Source organism: Mustela nivalis (genome assembly GCF_964662115.1).
Source record: "Mustela nivalis genome assembly, chromosome: 7".
Lineage (NCBI taxonomy): Eukaryota > Metazoa > Chordata > Mammalia > Carnivora > Mustelidae > Mustela > Mustela nivalis.
In genome coordinates, this window is record NC_139026.1 from 19,794,371 (window position 1) to 19,817,631 (window position 23,261).

Sequence of the window (23,261 nt, forward strand, 5' to 3'; positions counted from 1 at the left end):
AATCAAACCCAATACCACTTGAGATAAGGATGCATCTTACTAACAAAGAAGCAGGAATCGTCACACTTCATGGGTCATGTTCACCGTTCAACATATATTTAGGAAGCCACTGTACAAGGAGACTGTTACTATTTCAGTTCCGTAGATGAGGAAACTGGATCTCAACTCGCCCTCGGTTAAGCAGCCAGGAAGTGCCAGAGGCAGAATTTAAGCCCAGATCTGTCTGATTCCAAAATCTGTGTTCTTTCCTCTAAACCACAACGGACTACAGTACAAAATAAAGTGAAAGAGATAGTTTCAAGTAGGACAGAAATGTACCCCCTCAGGATCTCAAGGGAGAAAGTTCTTCTTGGTGAAGGGACGAGGTCATGAAGAAGGTGGTATAAACTTGGCCTTATAAGCAAGTGTTGCAACCTAGAGGCCAGAGGAAATAGAGGGACAGATCGGTTCTGCAGATGTGTCTTATCTGGCCCACTCTTTTCTTAAGGTGAAGTAAAAGTCAAATTCAAAGTAACAACAATAAAAATCTAGAGAGTTCTCAAGAGAACCCAGCTTTCTAGTTTCTCTTGAAAAATCTCTTGATCTTCTCCTCAAGAGCAAGTGAAACTGGACCACATTACCACATGGCAAGTGTCAGCTGGAGAAACTCCAGGAGCTATTTTCTTCAGGTGGAGTGAGGGAATTCTAGTCTGCCACAGTCCCCACCACTCCCTAATACCTTACTCCCAGCCTGTTTTACTCCTTTGTCTTACATTCTTAACTTCTCCAGGATTTTACATTTGCAACCTGGATATAGAATTTAGGAATATAAGTATATATAATCCAGGGGAAAAAGAAGAATGGCAAGGTAAGCTGATACAAGACAGTTGAGGGTCTTAAATGCCAATGTAAAAAAACTTAATTTTTTGGCAAGCAAAACAATATTCCTGAAAGTCTATGAAGTGAGGACTAGCATAATCAAATTAAAGAAAACAAAGGTAGCCAGAACCTGTCCCTTCTTGCTGTGGTGGTTGTCTCTTCTGGGAGGCCTCCGCTGACACCCCCAAGCTTTTTAAACCATTTGTGAAGGATAGCCCACTACAGAGTGCTGGTGTGTGGGTACTGGAGGTATTGGAAGAGAAAGTCCAAACTGGGGAGGGCAGGTTGAAGAATCAAGAAAGCCCAGAGGATGGGGCATCTGGGTGGCTCATGATCTGCCTTTGGTTCAGGTCATGACCTTGGGGTTCTGGGATCCAGCCCTGCATTGGGCTCTCTGCTCAGCGGGAAGCCTGATTCCTCCTCTCTCTGCCTGCCTCTCTGCCTACTTGTGATCTCTCTCTCTGTCAAATAAATAAATAAAATCTTTAAAAAGAAAGAAAATAAAAGAAAGCCCAGAGGAGGTAACAAGGGAGGACATCTATGTAGATTCTACAGCCTAACCATGGTGTCTGGGGCCATCTTGAACAGGGTATGTGTCAAATAATCAATGCCTACACTTTACACCCAAGCATTTTATTCTTTCCATACATGGGTCCTTCATGAACTGAGCCTTCCTCAAGGTTCAAGGATGTTTTAGTCATCTTTGAAACTCCCTTCCAATGTCTATTTGGCTCTTTCCCTCTTTCCTCTTCTACCAGTCCCTAGCACAAAGCTAGACTTAGGAATGGCACTCAATGGATACCCACTGTTCACTGAGTTCCTCGATGCCAGCAGCAAGGAGATAATGCAAAAAGCTGTGAGGGAGAGGCTAGGGGAGTATTACTAAGGGACCACATTTAAGTGTTGGCAGCAGGAAAGGAAAAGAAGTCCAGAGAGATACATGATATTGACCAAAGAAAGAGCTTGGGGTAGTTCAGTCCCTCCCTGGCAAGATATCAGAGAAGACTTGTGACAAACGAAAACATAGACTTCCTCATCCTAATTGTGGCAATCAGAAGGACTGGCCTTGCAAGGGCTGAGGAAGGTTGAGTGTGTTTTTAGACTTGAGGAGTTTGAGCCTTCATGGAAATATCCATGTGGAAACATCTGGCAGGTAGCTAGGAGAAAAATGGAAGTGGGATCAGGAGAACTGAGACCAGAGCCATAAATTTAGTAGTTACCCACATAGAAATCATAGGTGAGGCCTAGGAAAAAGTAACATCATTGTAATAAAATAATAAATTCACTAACTAATTTTTACTGGCATTGTGCTAAGGAACCTACCAGCAACACTTCATTTAACCTCACAATAACCCTGTCAGGCAGATACTACTAATATTCCCATTTGACAGATAAGGAAAATGAGGCCAGCGGACATTATAACTTCCTCAAAGTCAATAGCTCTACAGAAGCAACAGTTAAGATTTAAGGCCAGGCTCGCTAAAGATGAACACGGGTGCCTAAGAGAGGAGGTGGCAAGAGGGATTCTGGGGGCTTGAAATGGGACCTATCTCCCCCCCCAATCCCAGCCCCACAAATCACTCTTAGATTATTTATTCCTTCCTCAACAACTTTAGACAAATGCCAATGGACAGAATGATCGTGGAAAGGAAGTGGTTACAAACATGAGAACTTGCCCACTGGATTGTTTGGACTCTTCTTGGTAGGTCACCTTCCTAAAAGGTGAGTTCTACTATGCAGAATGTAATGATGAAGGTGAGTGCATCTCTCGGGAGTGAGGGCTTTGGAGCCACTGAAGATAATCAAAGGGAACATGAATTCTCAATGTTTAGAACTGCAATGGAGCCAAAGCTGTAGAGGACTGAACTGAATGCTACAGACCCCAGGCGTGCCCTGATCATGTTTGTTAGACTACGTTTTTTTAAAAGATTTTATTTATTTTTTTGACAGAGACAGACAGCAAGAGAGGGAACACAAGCAGGGGGAGTGGAAGAGGGAAAACAGGCTTTCCGTGGAGCAGGAAGCCCAATGCAGGGCTTGATCCAGAATCCTGGGATTTCGACCCAAGCCGAAAGCCAGTGCCCAATGACTGAGCCACCCAGGTGCCCTGGACTAAATTTCTGACACAAATTTGTTGATTGTATGACCAACACTCTCCCACAGCTCACTGGACCATAGAAATGAAATTCCTGATTTCTCCATTTAACTTGACATTCCATTATGATTTTCTAAAAAACTTGAAGATGTAGTACCTTCTATTTACACTGGACAATCCTTTTACAAGAATATAGTTCGTTTATCAATAATAATATTCTATATACATATTCTACATATTATTTATTGTTATTTTATTATTTAATTGTTTTCCTTTGCTTGTCGCTTCATTCAGAACCTTACTTAAACCCCTCTTCTCTTTCCACATTCCCAAGCTTCTCTGGAGCCATTGTACAGAATAAAGCACAGAGCAAGAGTGTTATGTTTTAAAGTCCCAATAAAATCTGAATTCTCCACAATTTCAGATTTTACCATTTCTTTTATAAAAGAACTGACTTATAGTTACAGTTAATTTTTTTTAAAGATTTTATTTATTTACTTGACAATGATCATAAGTAGACAGAGAGGCAGAGAGAGAGAGGGAAGCAGGCTCGCCGCTGAGCAGAGAGCCTGATGCAGGGCTCGATCCCAGGACCCTGAGATCACGACCTGAGCCGAAGGCAGAGGCTTAACCCACTGAGCCACCCAGTTGCCCCTACAGTTAATTTTTGAAACATCATTCACATAGCTAGCAAGCCCTTTTTTTTTTTTTAGTTTCAAAAATTACCACATCATTTACTCCAGAAATGGAGTTCATTAGCAAATATTTTAATCCATGCTATTGATACAAATTAACTATAATCATATCTGTGTGATTATAATGGAATATAAATGGACCAGCCTAAATTTGCAATGAGGTCAAAGTATTTTGAGAGGATAACCAACCATCCAGGGGAACAGCTGGCATCCAAATGTCCAAGAAGCAAGTAACAGAAATGTCACATTAGTAGCCAACCCATCCTCCCTTACCTACCATCCTGTCCCCTGATGAGGAGTGGGGTAGGAACAGGGGTCTCAGTTCCCTTGGAGTTCTATGTCAAAGTATCTCCCAAAATCATGAGAAGAGGCATGTAAGGGACACTCAAAATGTAAGCTGTTTTGAAATGTTAATGTTAATATTAATGTTAATGTAAACTGAAAATGTTAATTAACTATGACATGTTTAAATCTCTCATACTTAGGTAGAGTGGGAGTTTACTATCAGAAAATAAGGAGTTATCCAGGAGTTTCATGGATATAGAGAAAGATTTCAGGAGTCTTTATATTCTGTTCCTTAGTTGTTTTTGTTATTGTTGTTGGTTCTTAATTGTTTTGTTATTGTTGTTTGGTTTAGCAATTCTTCTTTTGGTAGGACATAGGTTCCTATAAGGAACTATTAACAGGAAGTCCACAGGCATGCTATTTCTTACAATGGAATGGATGAGTAAGTACTCCATAAGAGAAGGACTGAAATATAGGAGATGAAAGAGACCAAAAAGAGCTTTTAAAAAAAGAACTGTTTGGTGATCCACAGATCTGTCCTCCCTCTAGTAATTTGAGTATAAGGCCATTAATTATTTATTTTCTGGTTTTACTATAAATATTGCCCATGTGCTTTGTACTAGAAAGACTGTGGGTGGTGAGGGGCCCCTGGGTGACTCAGATGGTTAAGCATATGCCTTTGGCTCAGGTCATGATCCCAGTGTCCTGAGATCTAGCCCCATGTGGGGCTCCCTGCTGGATGGGGAGTCTGCTTCTCTCTCCTTGCTTCTCCCTTTCCCTCTGCCTGCTGCTCCATCTGCCTGTGCGCACTCACACGCTCTCTCTCTCTCTCTCTCTCTCTGTCAAATAAATAAATAAATAAATAAAATCTTTTTTAAAAAACTTGGATAGTGGACATTGCCTGTTGCCTGCACAGAATCCATCCCTCTCCTTCCTCCCAACAGAGTTCTACTTTGGGAATTCAGCGTACCCCCACTCAGTCAAAGCAAGGAGGGCAACCTGACATCATCCCCATCCCTCCCCCTAACCACCCTGACGGGTCTCATCTTCCCTGCCAATGACTGGTTTAAGGGGGAGTCATGTGACCCAATCCTGCCCAATGAGATAGGAGCAGTGTCTGAGGGCTTCAGGAGAAAGTGTCAGCTCCTCAAATGAAAGGCTGAGGAAGCCACTCAAGCTCTTTTCCCTCTGATCATGTCTGGATGTAATTCCTGGAACCATAGCAGCCATCTGGCTGCCACACTAAGATAAATTCTCCCAGAAGGCAAAGAGGAGAAGGTCTTTCACAACATCATTGAGCAGCTTAATCAACCCATCCTGAGGACGGACCTGCCTCTGGTCTTCCTGTTATGTGAAATAAATTTCCTTATGATTTCAGCCACTTTGAGTTAGGGAACTGAAGAAACACTAAAGAGGCTTTCAGTTATGCTGTCATCTTCTGAGAAAACTGTCTGTCATACCCACCGCCCCTTCAGAGGCGACTGCATAGTACAGACCTACTGTTATTAGTTTCCCAGGGTTGTTAATGAAGTACCACAAACAGGGTGGAAAAAAAAAATTTATTCTCTCACAGCTTTGGAGCTAGAAGTCTGAAAAGATATCAGCAGGGCCGTGCTCTCTCTGAAGTCTCTAGGGGAGAACCTGTTCTATGGTTTTCTCATAGCTTCTGACATTACTAGCCATCCTTGGTGTTCCTTGGCTTATACACATAACTCTCTGATCTCTGCCTCCACCATCACGTAATGTTTCCCTGTGTGTGTCTGTGCCTCTTCTTCCCTACTTGTAAGGACACCAGCCATATTGGATTAGAAGTCCACCCTAATGGAGTCTCTTCTTAACTTGATTACATCTACCAAGATCTCATTTCCAAATAAGGTCACATCCAGAGGTTAGGACTTCAACATATCTTTTCAGGGGACACAATTCAACCCATAATACCTTAACATAGTGGCTGAAGCTGACTATGTGCAATAAAATGACATACAAGAAATATATATTTGGCCATTGAGACCATATTTTCCAGGTCTATTTGGTCTTCATCTACAGTTGCTGAAAATGTTTCAGAGCCATAAATGTGACATGGGTGTCTTGTTATTAACAAAGGTGGCTTTGGTGTCAGAACTGAACTGAAATTTCAGACACTCTCTTGGTGTCTCAAATTTTCTTAGTACTGGGGGACCGGGGAGAACCTCCACACACACTGGACTTGGGTCTAGGAACCCAAAAAGGATCAAGAAAGGGCACTAGGCCTGTAGCAAATAGCAAGAGTGTCATCCAGCTAGATTACCTAGGTTGAAATCCCCTCTGTCACTACAATTTCAATTACTTTTTAACCTCTCTAGAATTTAGTTTCCTCATCTGAAAAGTGGGGGAAATAACAGTATTTAATTTGCAAGGTTTTTGTAAAGATTAAATGAGTAAATACAGTAAAAGGACCTAGAACAGTTCTTGGAACTAAGAAAGCTCCCATGTGGTCTTCACTATTTATTACCCCTCTACTTTCACGGACAAATGTCTTAAGAGATAAGTGTCTGTTCGCAGCTCTTCAATCCTCATGCCAAGCTTTGCCACCTGGCTTCCCTCCCACCACTTACTGCCATGGCTCTTGGTGATATCACCAGGACAGCCCTTGAAATCTAGCCTCTTCATCCTCTCTTAGAAATTCCCTGAGCTTTCCAAAAAATGAGCTCACTAGGTCTTCCTACCTCTGTCATTATTTCTACCAATTATGCTTCTCCTAAAGGCTGGCTGTTGGCCCTCTACTCACTCCGTGTACTGACTCTTATGATCTAATCCTCTTGCAAAAATTCAACTGACTTCTCTATGCAGAGAATTCCAGTATCTTCATCTCCTGCCCATTCTCGCCTGTGGGTCATTCTGAGGTGGGAGTCTCAAAGGCACCTCAAGCCCAATGTATCTAACCTATAGCCATCAAGTCCTCTTCCTGATTGCTGTATTTCTAGGCATGGCTCAGACCCCCTGTCACCTGACTCAAACACACCTGTCTTTCCACCTATCCAGTCAATGACTAGTCCTGCCAGCTCTCCCACATCTGTCCCTCCAGACCTGCTCTTTATCCCACCTATCAAGTTCATTACTGTCTCATGTCAAGGATAAAGTCACAGCCACTTACTCTGTTATAACACCAGACCCCAACACACACACACGTGAAATCCATCAACAGAATCCCTTCTCTCATCCATGCATTCATCTTGTCACCCTTCTCCTCTGAACCTCCCACTAATTAAAAATGTCTTTAGGAATGTCATTGTAGGTTATTTAGTATTTTCAAACCAGAGTCCATGAAGTCTCCACAAGAATTTTTTAATTGTTTTTGTTTTTCATTTTAAAGTTAATATAGCCAGTTAAAAATTAATAGATGCGTATTGTGGACCCAGTTCCACCATCTAATTTTAGGGCCTAGATTTTCTTCTCTGTTTCCAGCAAGTTGGCACTAACTGCTACACTCAATGAGAAAAGAAGAGAGATGGATATGTCAAGGAGCATTCATGCCAAAGGAAGATCTAATAACCTCAGCAGCAGCAAAGATTTCATAGTGGGCTGTGCAGAGAAAGCAAATGGCAGAGCAGAGATATCATGAATTAGCTGTAAAGCTGTACTAAACTCAAAGATCCCACATTGCTGCAGCCAATACCACGCTGCATTACAAGAAGTAATTGTACGTCAGCAAGATACCAATATTTATCATAGTAAATTAATGTGATAGATTTGTAATTTTTTGCTTGACAGTGTTTTAAGTTTTATTTAAATAAATAATTATTATAAATAATAAATATAATAAACAAATAATTATTTATTTAAATAAAACTTAAAACTCGATTTGATTTACATAGATATTTGTATGAATAAGGTGTTTATACTTAGTTTTATGTTTGAACATACTTAAGTATCATTATAATAAAAATAATTTAAATCAATTTTAGGGGTTCATCGTTATTATTTCTTTTCACTGGAGTCCACATTACGGAGGTTTGAGAAACCATTATATAGTGTTTAAGAGCATGAACTTCAGTGTCAAACAAATCTGGATTGAAATAATGGATACATTCATTATTGCCTAGGTGGAAAAGATCATATTTCCTCATCTGTGAGATGGGAAAGTAACAGTGTCCTCCTCATAGAGCCCTGATGAAGCAAAATAATGCATGTTAATGGCCAACAGAAGCAGTAGATAAATATAAACCTTAAAAAGGAAGTCAATTTTAATATCAAGTATACATAATAAAACAGGTGATATACAAATTAAAAAGTTAAAGCAAATGATGAAATGCTTGGAAAACATAGAGGTTTCTTTGTTTTTGTTTTTGTTTTTGTTTTTCTGGCTCTCTGGACCACATTTCCTCCAAAAATACCTATGCAAAAGCAGTAAGAATCCACAAGAGGGTGCTCCAGCAAGGTGAAGTAGGAGCACCTGCTCTGATTCTGAAAATACAGGCGCCTTTAGATTTTCTACTTACTTCTTCCTCAGCACCTCCACCCCACGCACTTCCAAGCAATAATAGTTTGTATAAAACAAAATGTCAGAATTGCTCACCTATGGTGATCTGGCTGACACAACTGTAGTAGCTGCCTGTCGTTGCAGAGGAAAGGTTATAACTCCCACTGCTCACATCTCTGTCTGTTAAGAAAATAAAAGAGAAGGTTGGTTATATCCTGGCAGACACCATGAACACAGTGTGAATATGTGACTGTTGGTAGATGAGCCAGCCCCCAGTTCTGGGCAGTCTCCTGCTCCTTCATTCATTCAATTCACTGATGCTTAGCTAGTGCTCAGGGCACTTGGAACATTCAGCAAACAACCTAGACTGCCCCACACAGGCGATTTCAGTGGGGTGCCACTGTTACTATGATGGGGAAGAAAAGGGATGCTGGCAAAGGTGCAGGGACAGGTGAGAGAACCTTTTTTTTTTTTTTTTTTTTTAAAGATTTTATTTATTTGTCAGAGAGAGAGCGAGCGAGAGCGAGCACAGGCAGACAGAGTGGAAGGCAGAGTCAGAGGGAGAAGCAGGCTCCCTGCGGAGCAAGGAGCCCGATGTGGGACTCGATCCCAGGACGCTGGGATCATGACCTGAGCCGAAGGCAGCTGCTTAACCAACTGAGCCACCCAGGCATCCCGAGAGAACCTTTGATCTAGCGAGGGTAGCAGGTAAGGCTTCAGGGAAGTGACATCTAAACTAAAACCTAGGGACGCCTTTAAGCATCTGCCCGGGGCTCAGGTCGTGATCCTGGGGTCCTGGGATCAATTCCTGCATTGGGGGTTCCCTGCTTAGCTGGGAATCTGCTTCTCCCTCTCCCTCTGCCCCTCCCTCTGCTTGTGCACTCACTCTCTCTCTCGCTCTCATTCTATCTCTGGCAAATAAATAAGTAAAATCTTAAAAAATAATAATAAACTAAAACCTAAAGGTGAGTACTGCCTGACTAGGCCAAAGGGGGAGGAACTGAGGGAAAAGATCCAAACAGAGAGGCTTCCTCAAGAATGGAGGCTGAGGCCATAGGCAGCCTTCTGAGTTGGCAGCTGAGCACAGGAAGAGGAGAGATAAACAGCAGCTAGTCTATGACAGGTCTTATAAACCACATTAACCAGTCTGGATCTTGCCTAGAGACAAGGATCCCATTTTCACTTTGGAAAGATCACTCTGTGACCCTATGGAGAATATACTGGAAGAAGCAAGATAAGAGGCAAAGAGACTTCTTTCTGGGGCTGTTGCAATCATCCTGACCGGAAGTGAGGGTGACTGAGCCATGGGAGAAGGTCAGTGGGGACGAGAGACATAGAAACAATTCCCTTTGAGGCTAAAAGTACAACACACCACACTAAATTCTTCATGACTGTGAACAGAAAATGCTCCAGGCATTCGGGACAAAAGAAACCCAAAGGCTCCACTGACATAGCATCCCAGCATTTTCACCCACATCGCATCACGCATGAGGTAGAACAAGCAGGCGTCAACCCTGCCCACCCCAACCCCAGTCTCTGATGGGAAGGCTGAGATGGCTCTGGCCCCCAGGGCCACACCACAGCATGAAGCAGAACAGAGCCCACATGGAGATCAGAACTACTTCAAACTGTTTAGGAAACACAGCAGGGCATAAATATGCAATTTTAAAATATCAAAGTAAATATATATTTTCTAATATGAAACTCTATAGTTTACAGACAAACCATACTAATGGTTACCAAACTGATATAAAGGAACTATTAGAATATTAAGTTATATAATATTAGGAAAACTTTGAAACTCTGATCTATAAATGGTGAAAATTATGGGGCTAGGGGACATAATTATTAAGAATAAGTCAATTGCGGGGTGCCTGGGTGGCTCAGTGGGTTAAGCCTCTACCTTCGGCTCAGGTCATGATCTCAGGGTCCTGGGATTGAGCTCTGCATTGGGCTCTCTGCTCAGCGGGGAGCCTGCCTCTCTGCCTACTTGTGATCTCTGTCAATTAAAGAAATAAAATCTTAAAAAAAAAAAAAAAGAATAAGTCAATTGCACTCAAAGATACATTCTGAGAATCAGATTTTAATGAGACCACGATGCAGACCAGTAGAGAAGATGGTATGGTACGTGAACACTCTTGGGAGGAAAGAACAGCGGGTACGTGGACAGAAGGAAGGAAATGAGAGGCCCCTGCAGGGGTATCCCTATATACCTGGGGTTGCAGAGCAGTTGGGAAATATTAACAAAAGCAGATGGTGATCCAGAGGGCAGAGAAATGGTGGTGGCCCTCAGAAACTATGTCAAGGCCACAGTACATCCACAAACACGATGCTAGAAAATGTTTTGAACTATTTTTAATGTGGGAGACATAATTTCAGCAAGTTCATGTGGCCAACTCCTCCTCCAAGAAACATTCCCAAACCATCTGCACTCTCTAGGGTACTTCCTGCACTCTCTAGGGTACTTCCCATATCCTCAGACACCCCTCGCCCCCACGCCAGCACTGAGCAGGAGAAATTGCACTGATTTACACAGATCTAAACTGTGGGCTTGTCAAGGGCATAGCCATGCACTATTCAGTTTGTGATTTCCATAATCTAGTGCTGTGCCTGCCATCAGTTGAATCTTCAGTACCTGTTTGATGGTTGAAAGAAAGAGAAAAGGATGCATGAAATTTTTAAAAAAATAAACCAATGACCTTTTCCCTTTTCTGTTAGTGTAACTTCATTAGAGGAAGAACACTGGGCTGGGAGACAATAGGCCTATGTTTGAAGCCCATTTCTGCTACACAAGAACTCTTAGAATTTAGTCAAACTGTTAGCTGTTTCTACCTGAAAATGGTGACAATAATGCTTATCTCACTTCTTTTTTTGCTAGTGGTGGGGGAGTTGGTACGATATGGTTAATAAAAATAAATTGGCTACACAAATGCATAGTTAGCAAATAATTCAGTACACATTTGTGGAATCAGCTGAATCAACAAGATCCAGACCTAAAACGTATCTAACTGCTCTAAAGTTGTCATTCCTAATTTCTTTGTAAACCCTTTGCTAATGATCTGTCCTTAAAAGATTTTTGGAAGAGACAAGAACTGCCAGGGATAAGGTCAACAGCATCAAAGCTGATATATAAATAAGTACATATAAAGAGAAATTCGTAAGTCCAGAAGCGGGGAGAAAAGAAAAGAAATGAAGGAGAAAAGCATACTCAGAAATCAGCAATCAACAAAGAAGCAGGATGCTTGAATAAGGAATGAATGCTCAGGAAGAGGCCATAAATAAAACTTAATGGTAAAGCTACTGAAATTTGAATAAAAGCTGAATGGTAAAACTGGGGCATAATTTTGGTGGCAATAGTCTGAAAAGACTCAAAACACAAAAGTATAAAGACTGTGGTAGTTTCGGCACAAGTTACAGCATTCTGTGTAAAAAAATACTTCTCCCGTGTAGGAATTAAAATTAAAATGCTAAATTTTTGAAGGGAGTGTCTAAATATCATTTAATCCTTTAGGGATAATTGTAGTTAAGAAAAAAATCAGGTTAACTAGTGGGAAAATGTGAGACTATAATTGAGATTAATAAAACGTATGGGTTCTGGAATCAATATCTAAGTTAGACACCTGGTTCCAAACCTTGGGCACATTATTTCACCTCTATGTAGCTCTGTTTCCTTATATGTACGATGAGAATAATAAAGGCACTTACCTTGTAAGGCAGCACATAGAAAGTGTTCAATTAGTGTTAGCTATGATTTATTTTATACTTCAAAAAAGCAAGGATATCCATAAAACAGAATGTCATATAGTAAAGAAAAGAAATGAAGTAAAGCTACACCAAATATTATGGATAGATCCCACAAACACTGTTGAATGAAAGAAACCACCCCAAAACTCATAATCCTACTGAGGAAAAATTTCAACAGTAAAACTAAATTATATCGTTTAGGGATGCACACATGGATGGTAATACAATAAAGAGAAGTAGCAAAATAATTAGGACAGAGCTCAGCATGGTGGTTCTTTTTGGTGGACAAGAAGCTACTTTGATTTTGGAGGGGGGATGGGGAGGGGGGTAGGTTCTGCAGTACTGGAAATGTTCTGTATTTTGATTTAGGTAGTGATTACACAATATTTATTTTGTAAGTATTTGTTAAACTACAAACTTCTCTCCCCTCCTTTTTTATATGTGTTTTAACTCACAGTAATTGTTTTTAAGAAATAAAGAGGAAAAGAAATCATGACAGGGCAAACCAGTAATGAAAATTCTGAAAAAAAAAAAAAAATCCAAGAAAAGGAGATGGTGGGGCTCCTGGGTGGCTCAGTGGGTTATGCAACTGCCTTTGGTTCAGGTCATGATCCCAGGGTCCTGGGATCGAGTCCTGCATGGCACTCCTTGTTCAGCAGGGAGCCTGATTTTCCTCTGCCTTTCACCCTCCCTACTAGTGCGTGCACTCTCTGTATCTCTCTCTCTGACAAATAAATAAAATCTTAAGGAAAAAAAGAAAAGGAGATGGTGGTAGAATCAGATAATACCAGTTATTGAGAGCTTGGCTCTTTACCAAGCACTACGCTAAACACTGATTATTTAATTTACATCCATATTTCACTTAAGCTCCAAAACAACTCTTTGATTATTCCTCTACACAGATGAGGAACTAGAAGCTCACAAAATTAGGGAATGTGCACAGACTCATACTTCTGAGAAGTCATGAGGCTGGAATTAAAACCCAGGTTTGTCTTGCACTAGACAAATATTTGAGAACAGAGGGGAAGACAGGAGGAGGACAGACTAATATCACAAGCTGTGTTAGGAGGGTTCTTCTGGTATCTGGTGCTATATCTTTGAGAGTCATTTATCTGATGTGATAAGCACTGAGAGTCTACAGGGAACAAGGCGGACATCATCCTATATATTTCTCTTAACAGAAATTTTATGACAAAATTAACACTTTTTTGTCTCAAATTATTTTAGGCATACTCATTAACAGAACCCTCTTATAACAAAAGAAAACCTCACCCATTTCAACACTTACTGTATTTTACCTTCATCTTAACCACAGGGGGAAAAAGAAAGCACTACACCTACTTATGTCTTTCCACTGACTGCAGAATTCTAGGAAATACGTAGGCAAACCTAAACAAAAACTTTCAGTGTAAAATGATCATTATGATGTCTAATTTGGGAGACTAAAAAACAAAGGACAGGAATCAAATACTAAATAATAATAGTACACAAGCCAGAAGCTGGACCCTCAAAGGCAAAGGACTATTCAGGGGTGAGGTCAACATATTAAATTTAGAGTTAGTTAATGTGTAATGAGTAGGTATAAGATTTGTTAGGCATGATTTAAATTAAAGTAGAGGAGTAGTTATTGAAACAACAGAAATAAACTGCATTTCAAGCCAGGTGATTGTGTTAGAGGGAGAGACAGATAGATGGTAGGGAAAATTGAGAGAGAGGATTTAACAATAAATTTTTCTTTTCTTGAAAAGTTAACTTAGGAAAAGGAAATAAATTGGAATAAAGCACAAGAATAAAAATCAAGACAAAGAAAATACAAAGTAAAATGGCAGAATTCATTCAAATATATTAGTAATCACAATACACGTAAATGGTCGATATTTGCTATTTAAGAGATTGTGAGAAAGATTTCTTAAAAAAAAAGTCAAATGCTACTTATAAAAGAAATGTCTAAACCATAAGGACACAGAAATGTTAAAAGTAAAAAATATTTTTAAAATAGCAAGCAAATACTAACCAAAATAAAGCCAGAGTAGCTATGTTATTTTTAGATAAAAAAGGCTTTAAGGCAAAAATCATTGTTAAGAATACAAAGGGTCAATAAATAATGATAAAAGGTTCAAGGCCCAATGTTTCAGGAAGGTATGAAAAATATTACCTCTGTGTGCCCAAAATAAAATAACCTCAAAATACATGAAGCAAAAATTAATAGAACTACAGGAAGAAACTGACAAATTCACCATCATATGGAGAGACTTCAATACACAATAACTGGTTGAGCAAGCAAAAATTTAGTGAAAATAAGGAAAATGTGGGGTGCCTGGGTGGCTCAGTGGATTAAGCCTCTGCCTTCAGCTCAGGTCGTGATCTCAGGGTCCTGTCCTGGAATCAAGCCCCACATCGGGCTCTCTGCTCACCAGGGAACCTGATTCCCCCTCTCTCTCTGCTTGCCTCTCTGCCCACTTGTGATTTCTGTCAAATAAATAAATAAAATCTCTTTTAAAAAGAAAAATTTAAGATTACACATCACTTGAGCATTTTATTAAAATCATCTTTAAAAAAATAAAGATCTTGATTTAGTAGGTCTTGGGTGGGCCTTTAATTTGGTATTTCTTTTCTTTTTCTTCCTTTAAGTTTTACTGAGATAAAATTGACAATTGTATTTTGAAAAGACTTTCAGCTAGTGCCAACGTTGCTGGTAGAGGGACTGCAGACAGGTATAGCCCCTCTCTGGAATCCACAAAGCCTGGGGAAATATCTCTCCAACAATAAAAGGAAGGGGGTTTTTTAAAAAGGAAAGAAAATATTTTCACCAAACCCTTTAAATCATATCATAAATCTACTTATACATGTGAACAGATGAAACAAGAATTTACCAAAAAGAAAAATGATACATAACTCCAAGCTCTACAAAAACAAACATTATACAATTCCTTTGTAACTATCCACACTAGTGCACTGGAAATAATTTATAAAATACATATTCATTGTATAGCATGAGCTGCCTACTGCATCTTAATTTTTAAAGAATCACTTTATGTTGTTTATAAAAGGCTCTAGAGAACCTACTAGTAGAATATATGTATGTGTGTATATATATATAATATGTGTATGTACATATGCATGTATCTATTGCTCAGAAATATTGATGTGATCTATTCCACATTTGCTATATATTTTATAGGCTTACAGAAAAGTTAATATTCAAGACCCAGCCTTTCCTCCTAGCCATATAACCTGTATATCATCAGCTAACTTCCCTGGGCTTTAAATTCCTCCTTTACACTGTGACTGAAATTCATTCATTCAAAAAGTGTTGACTGCCCACCACATACAGTAGACAAGGCTGGCCCCCAGCCGGAACTGGTGTCTTGAGAGGTCTCACTAAGGTGCTGATGAATCAGTCAAAGTGCAGTAAGTGTGTTTCCACTCAACACAGCACTTCCTATAAACCTATACCAGATCCTATACCAGATCTCTTTATTACTACAATAAAAGCAACACATAATGCTGTGTATTAAATTGCTATAGGGCTTTCTTGTTTTCATAAATGTCTGCATTTGCTCTTTCATGTGATTTTGGCAATAGCACTAGGAGACAAGCAGGACAGGCACTAGTTGTAACAATATTGGTAGTAGCAGCCTCTGCATCCCCCAAGGGAACTGAGCTAGACCCAAACTCCTAGACGGCAGTGTCTTGTGCCATAGTGCCTAGCTCTGCCTAATGCATAGAAGGCACAATGAATGTTTGCCAAAGCCTTTAGTAAGCTTTCAAAAATTTTAATCACTGTTCCTGAATTTTAAACACTGTGCCTGATATTCATTATCTCAGCTTCCCTTTGATTCCACTCTCACAGTCTCCACAGCTACAAAAGCCCTGTCTTGAAGCCTAATTAGAGAAAATCCTTTCCTTTCCTTTCTTTCCCCCTTTACCTATTTGCTTCAGTGCTGACAATCCTACATTCTATTTCACTTTGCCAGGAGGTAAAGATCCATTTCTTATTAGTAAATGTAAGATTGAGGAAAACAAGTAGTTTTTGGTTTTCGTTTACCCCCAGAACCTACAACAGTGCCTGACACAGAGTGAGCACTCACAAAACATATTTTCAATTGTCTGTTCTAGAAACGTCCTTAGTAGCTGTGAACTACTTGTCTAGGACTATGTTCTAATAGAAGACTTCACATGACTGTTACAAAGAACATACTGGCTTTTTATTTTTTTAAGATTTTATTTATTTATTTGACAGAGAGAGAGAGTGAGAGAGAGCACAAGCAGAAGGAGCAGCAGAGGGAGAGGGAAAAACAGGCTCCCCGCTGAGCAGAGAGCCCAACAGAGGGCTCTATCCCAGGACCCCAGGATCATGATCTGAGCTAATGGCAGACACTTAACTAACAGAGCCACCCAGGAGCCCCAAGAACATAGTGTTTTGAAAGAAAAGATTAAAATGCTTCTTCACAGCATCAAAATAAAATTTTAATTTGATCTTATCCCAGAAAGAGACTTCTAAAATGTGGAGACTGAAGGCCAAAGAATAATGTGTACATGTTTTGCTGCAGCTTCTTAATCAAAAGGATCCTAATCAATGTTGACCATGAGTCTCTGCATTGCATAATAACAAGCATGCCAGGTGGTAGAAGGCAAAAATAAGAGAAGTCATCAAATACCTCCTTGGATTTATTTTGTAAATAAAGCATGAGTTCCAGTTAGTTAGCACACATCTGATTGTACCACATGGTGTCGATGCTTTTGGTCTTTTGCTTGTTCCTCTTTTCTGAAGGGTAAAAGTCCTTTTGCTTGTTAGTTGCATAGGAAAGTGAGGTTTTAAAAACTTGTATGCAGTGCACTGCCCCCCTGATAGAGTCCATTCAGTCAGTCAGCCAGCCAAGGATTGATCTCCTATTATGCGTCAGGCACTGTGCAGGGCACAGTGCAGGATTACAAAGATACAAGATATGTTCCTTGTCCTTTGGGATATTACAGCCCACAGAAGGGAATATCCATAGGACAACATGAAAAGTTGGGGGGAGAAGACTTCCCATGAGACATCTCAAGTCAAGAGGAAGGGAAGAAAAGTGAACCTTGTAAGGGAGGAGGGGGCTATGTTTCAGGGCATGGGCCAAGGTCCAGACACCTGAGAAAGCCTGATGTAATTAGTCATGCTAAACAACCCATGTCCCTAAAAGGTGGGATGCTGAGACCACAAGAGAGAAGGGTGGTCAGCTCCTTAAGAACCGTGTTGGCCAAATGAGAGAAGTTAAACTTTGACTTATGAGCAGAGGGGAGCTACCAAAATGTTATAAGCAGAATACAGGATGAGATTTGCCATTGGGACCAAAAGACACAGGACTGGAGGCAGAGAAACCATCTGGGAGGCTGCTGCTACAGTCAGAATGACAGTGATGTTGGTCTCAACTAGTGTAAGAGCAGTGGGCAGAGAGAGGAGAAAATACAATAGAAAGAGTTTAAGGAAGAAGAATCAACAGGACTTGGTGATTGAGAGTATACTGGGTGGGAGAGCCATTGACAGTGACAACTAGCTAATGCTTCCTGACTACTCACTACGTACCAGCCATATGCAACTACAGTACTACTTCAATGACCCCATTTTACAAATAAGACATAGGAGGTGAATCCCTTTACCCAAGGTATTATGATTAGTATGTTCCAGAGGACTCAAAGAGGGCTCCCAGAATTCTGGCCTAGGTGCCTAGAGAGAACACAATGGCCCCTGTCAACCTCTCCAGGTTGTCATGCTCTACCAACACGTGTTCCTGGTACCTGCCTTTATACCCTCTACCATCTCTCCCCTTTGTTCACACTATTTTCCCTCTTGGGATGCCCTCCTTCTCCCAATTAGCCTCTTAACATTGTCTCCTCCAGGGAACTGTTCTTGACCTATCCCTCACTCCTCCCAGTCCCCATCATCCCCCAGCAATGCATTATAATCCTCAGTTTAGAAGTCTGTCTCCTCCAGCTGATCGCGCCATCTGTGAGAGAAAGAATGAAATCTCACTCATCCAGGCCATCCAAGGTCCAGGCTAGAGCCTGAAACATAGTTTGAGCTCAGCAGCTGAAGAGCTGAAGTTATTCTCTGGGAAACACGTTGTGGGGGGGATTCTGTGTTGGATACACTGAGCTAAACTGAGATGCTAGAGAGACATATATAGAGAAGGTGAGCCCACAACTAGGTATACAAGCTAACACACACAAAAAAGTTCCGAGTCGGTGACTTGGCGATTTCCATTGGGAAATCACCTGAATAAAGACAAAGTCAGGGGAAGAGAAATTGTGTCCCATGCTCTCATCCTTTCTCTGCTTCATTTCATACTCAAGCTGTATGATTAGTCTTGGCTCTTACTATACCCATTTCCCATACCTTCTTCTAATCATAAATACTGAACTTCTGGTCACCAGTGGTCTTTAAACTTCGCTTAAGCCACACCTTCTGTCTGGAATTACCCACACACACATTTGTTCATTTTCTTCCTCATCCTAACTACCCTTAGCCCAAGTCTCCAGAGCCAAACTCTCTAAATCTATATTTGGGCTCCCTATTTATTATGTGAGGTTAAGTAAGTTCCTCGACCTATCCATACCTCAATTTCTTCAAATGGATAACAGGGTAACACTGGACCAATTTCTTAAAGGTTTTTGTGAAATTTCACCAAGGCCATTCATATAGAGTACCATTATCAATTATTTATGTCCCAGCATGCCCCACACTTCCACTTTAAAATGCAGAAAACTTTGTCACTCTAATTTAAAGGTCTCCCAACAAGGGACTAACTCTGCATTTAGGGTCATTGTCCAGCATTTGGTAGGTGTCTAATTAATGTCCTCCAAATGGCTGAGAGTAAGATTATAAAGGCAAAGACAGAACCCAGGAAAACACCAACATAAACAGAGGGACTCCACAAAGAAGCGACTTAAGAGGTAGGAGGAAAATGAGGAAAGAATAGTTTTAACAACAATACTGGCTCTGATTACATTTCCTTCTGATCTTCTACTTGTTGTCTCTGCTCAAGCCACACTGACCTTCTAGCTAGCTCTGAACATGACAATCTCATTCCTACCCCAGGGCCTTTGCCCTTACTATTCCCTTTGCCAGAAATAGTCTTTCCCTACATAACGGAATGGTTCATTCCATCCCTTCATTTCAAATTCTGTTTCTGTCCCTTCTGTTCAAATATCTCCTCAGAGACACTTTCCCTAAATAGCCCCACTATGCTCTGTAAGCTCCTCAAGCCTCATATTAAGCATCTTCAGATCCGAAGCTGACAGGTCCAACCACAAGTCATTTTCTTGTTCAGACTAGAACACAGCCCCTCTGCCTTCTTTTGGATGGCCAAGAACAAATCAAGTCCCAGTCATTTCTCTCTAAAGGAGACTTGTCACCCATCCTTCGTCTCATGCACATGGTTATATAATAAGCTAAAAGTGGTTAAGAACCCAAACCATTTAAAGGACAAAGAAAGAAAAATCAGCAGTGAGTACAAAAGGTTGAGGCATTAAAAATCCAGAATTTTTAAAACTGCATCATCCATTGAACATATATTTGTTAGAGTGCATATTACAGCTACTGACTACCTAAATTTCATTTCACATTTCTAGAAGATAGGAGTCTAGATGGTTGTCTGAAAGTAAAAATTCATGCTAAAATGTGAAAGAACAAGTTCCAATATAGGATCAAAAATGCATATTTAGATGGGAAGCTAATGAGGTTTACTGGAGGCTGCTGCTAATGAAATGCATACATAAGCCAAATTTCTCCCTCAGGATCCTAAAACACACAGTCTACAGTATAACTGTTCATTCTCCTGGCAGCCCCGGTGCTAAAGATAGAACTAAGGCCTTTATTAAATCAGTCAAATGAATATAAAAATTGAAACCTATAAATCCCGGGTAAGAAACTTAGATCATCCCCCATGATGATAGCTAAACCCAAATCCAACAGAACTGAAAGGGAACATTTTTTTAAAGCAGTTCGGTTGTCAGAGATGATTTGTAGAATGTTCCAGAGCCGGACCAAGCTCTCATCAGATAATGATCTCAACAGCATTCAGCGGATAAGGGATATGTTGACTGTGCTCAAATTTGTTTTTCCTTAACTCATTCACCAGGATGGAATCCCTGATGAACTAACTTATCTTGTCATGTCTTGGGTCACTTCGCTATGGACCAAAGAATTAATGTTTACTCTGTGGTCAAATGTATTCACCACTCTAGGGATGAGGAAGGAAGACAAGTGTGAAGAATATATTTAAAATAGTGCAAATTCTAATTGATATATTTATTTAAATCTACTTTAGTTCCCTTTAAGGTCCTAAAGAGAAACCTGTGTAAGTTGCCCCCCCACAAAAGTCACACCTTTAATTACTGAAATACACTTGCTTTTCAAAAAACAATTTCACTCTTTCTGAATTCATTTTCTCTACCTGGGGGCCCAATTATGCTTTTGAAGTTTCTAGAAATTTAAAGAACTGATTATTACTATCATTGACAGTATCCACAGGGCACCAAGCGAAATCTAACATAATGGATACTTCTGATAGAAAAAAGTGTAAAAATAGATATCCGCCAATGAATATACCTAAAAGACTATCAGAATGCTGGATTATCCTTAGATGGTAACCCAAGAATGACAATGTTATGTGTTAAATGTGCAGGAGGAGTAAGAACAATTCACAGCCCAGCAGAAGATGCATTAAGTTTAAAACACACACACACACACACACACACACACACACACACACCAGTAGTATGCAGTTTGTAATCTTCTCACAGTTCTTTATCAGTTCACAAAGATCAAGTGCAAACCCTCAGGACCACCTGAGTGGTCATTTTAAACAGTTTAGATTCTCCCTCACCCTTCACCCACCCCCCCCCCCCCAAAGAAAGACCAACCGCTTTAACCTTGGGAAAATGGCAGGTGACATCACTGGCCTGGAGATGAAGTCTCCACACCAAAAAGCAGCAAATTCCCTCTCACGAACTCCAGGCTTGGAGAGGTCCCCGCAAAACCTTCTCCAACAATTCTCATTATCTTCACGTTTAAAACGCCAAAACTAGATGTTATCACAGCAACTGATCGCAAGCCCGGGAAGGGGGTGGGGGAAGTCTACTTGAGTTTCAGCCTCCTATAACCAATCTCAGCAGCATCTCTGACAAAGGTCTACACAGAATTGCTTTTTTCCCACAAGCAGTAATATTGATAAAAAGCCTTGTGGGCTTCCCCAGTGCGCTGGGATTTCTAGCTGAGCTGGAAACCTTCATACTGTGATTTTGCTTTCCTTAGAATTCTGCAATGCCTTTAAAGAAATAATAAAAATATATATTTCTTTAGCCAAAATGGGGTGGTGGTGGTGGTGGTGGGGTAATGCCTTCCATTTCCATGGAACTTTTATTTCCAAGCTGATTTTTTTTTTTTTGCATTAAAAACGTATTTTGGTACATATTATTTTAACCCCATAGCATCTGTCAGAGATGTTCTCATTTCTAATTTACAAGTGGAGAAATACAAAAACAAACAAACAAAAAGTTTAAATAACTTGCCCAAGGTCAGTCAGGGACAGAATAAGCCCTGACTGAACGAAGACCTCCTAATTCCAAGCCTCGCACCGCTAGAAACGAACTTAACACCCTTATCCCTTCCCTTCTGTGGTCTGAAGCGAGTGGAATTTTTCTGGAGACCCAAAGCTCCCAGACACCTACATTTCAGGCGTTTTTACTCCATCAACTCCTTCTGCTAATACCCCCTTCCCAGGTTTCAGGCAACTCCAACCCTGCAAAGCCTCGCCACCCCGCCCCCCAGTCCCACGCCCCCGTGCGCTGCACCCCCCTCCCTTCCGTCCTGACCCTCCCGGGAGCCGAACCCCGAAGTTCCCCGGGGTGCTCGGACGGCTTCCCGGCCCCGCCCGCTCCAGCCTCCCCGAGAGCCGGCGACCGCCCGCCGTTACCGTATGCCGTGAGGGAGGCCATCCTGGCTCGCGTCCTGCCCAAGCTGGCCAGGGCGTCGGCCAGAGCGGCCGCCTGCACGCCGCGCCCCTGGACGGTCGGCCCCTGGCCCCGCGAGTGCATGCGCTTGGCTCCCGCGGCGCCCGGCCGCCCCGCTCCTGAGCATGCCCAGTCAGCCCGCCGCGGTCGCCCCGGAGAGGTGCCCGCGGCTCGCAGGTGCCCCCGGCCGGGTCTCGGTTGCAAGGGCTTGGGGAGCGAGGGCGCAGACGGTCAGCCGCGCTTCGGTCCCCGCACTTCCAGTGTCCGCGGGGATTGAACCTGCAGCGCAGGACTGGCGACCAGGAGAGAGGAGGAGCGAAGCAAGCCGTGGGAGGTGCCGGGCGCGCGGCGGATGCGGCCCCTACGGGCAGACGTCGGGCGGGACCCGACTGGGTCCACTCCAAGCAGGGTGCCCCTCCAGGTGGAGGCGGTAGAGTCACGCGGGCAAACGTGGGGTCGGGGAGTCCGGAGCGCGCCACAGCGCCATAGCCTCTCGGACCTCAAGCCTCCAGCTCTTTTCCTAAAGAAGCAGGTGGTAGCACTGGCCGCCTATAACTCTGGGGCGCAATTCCCAGCCTAGAGGACAGACAGTCTCAGGAAGGGTTTGCCTCTGAGGCCAAAGCCCAGGAGAGAGTGGCAGATGAGTCCTGTGGATTTTTATTAATGAACTCCTTCACCATCCAGTACAGAATTCTGACCCCAACAGCCCAGACCTGTCGCAGCTCACCATCCTGTCACTTTCATTGGTGCATTTGTCTCCCCCACGAGGCTCTGACCAGTGCCCTGTTCCACAGTGATTACCCGTGCTTCAAACAGAGCAAAAACGCAGTTATTTGTTAAGTGACTGAATGCTCTAGCCCCGCCCAGCTCTCCCTACCGGGAAGCCCACCCATCCTACTGCGTGGGTGGGTTCTCCTTTTGGAATCAGCTCAGCGGCAAGCGGGAGGAGAAAGAGAGTGGGAAGCCCTGGGATCCCGAGTAAGGCGGCAAGGAAGAACAGGAAAAAAGGGAAGGCCGCCCAATGACCCAGAAGCACGTGGAGCTTTGCCATTCCCAAGAACAAACTGGTAAGAAGTTGGGAGAACAGGAAAAAGGGAGAGGCTGTCCAGTGACGCACGCGCTTGAGGTCAAGAGG

General features: G+C 41.9%; 1 protein-coding gene across 3 annotated transcripts in view; it reads right to left on the reverse strand.

Moving 5' to 3' along the window:
• The window catches only part of ANO4 (anoctamin 4), a 461,396-nt gene extending 438,944 nt beyond the window's left edge, over positions 1-22,452 (reverse strand). For 2 of the 3 annotated variants that reach the window (XM_082739159.1, XM_082739158.1), the window contains exons 1-2: positions 22,090-22,452; positions 8,489-8,572 (exon numbers count right to left, since the gene is read on the reverse strand). In XM_082739159.1, coding sequence (XP_082595285.1) covers positions 8,489-8,572; positions 22,090-22,210 — 205 coding nt within the window. In that variant the 5' untranslated portion in view covers positions 22,211-22,452. The remainder of the gene's footprint in view (positions 1-8,488; positions 8,573-22,089) is intronic. The other variant, XM_082739160.1, reaches the window with a different exon arrangement.
• Between the last annotated feature and the right edge of the window lie 809 nt (positions 22,453-23,261).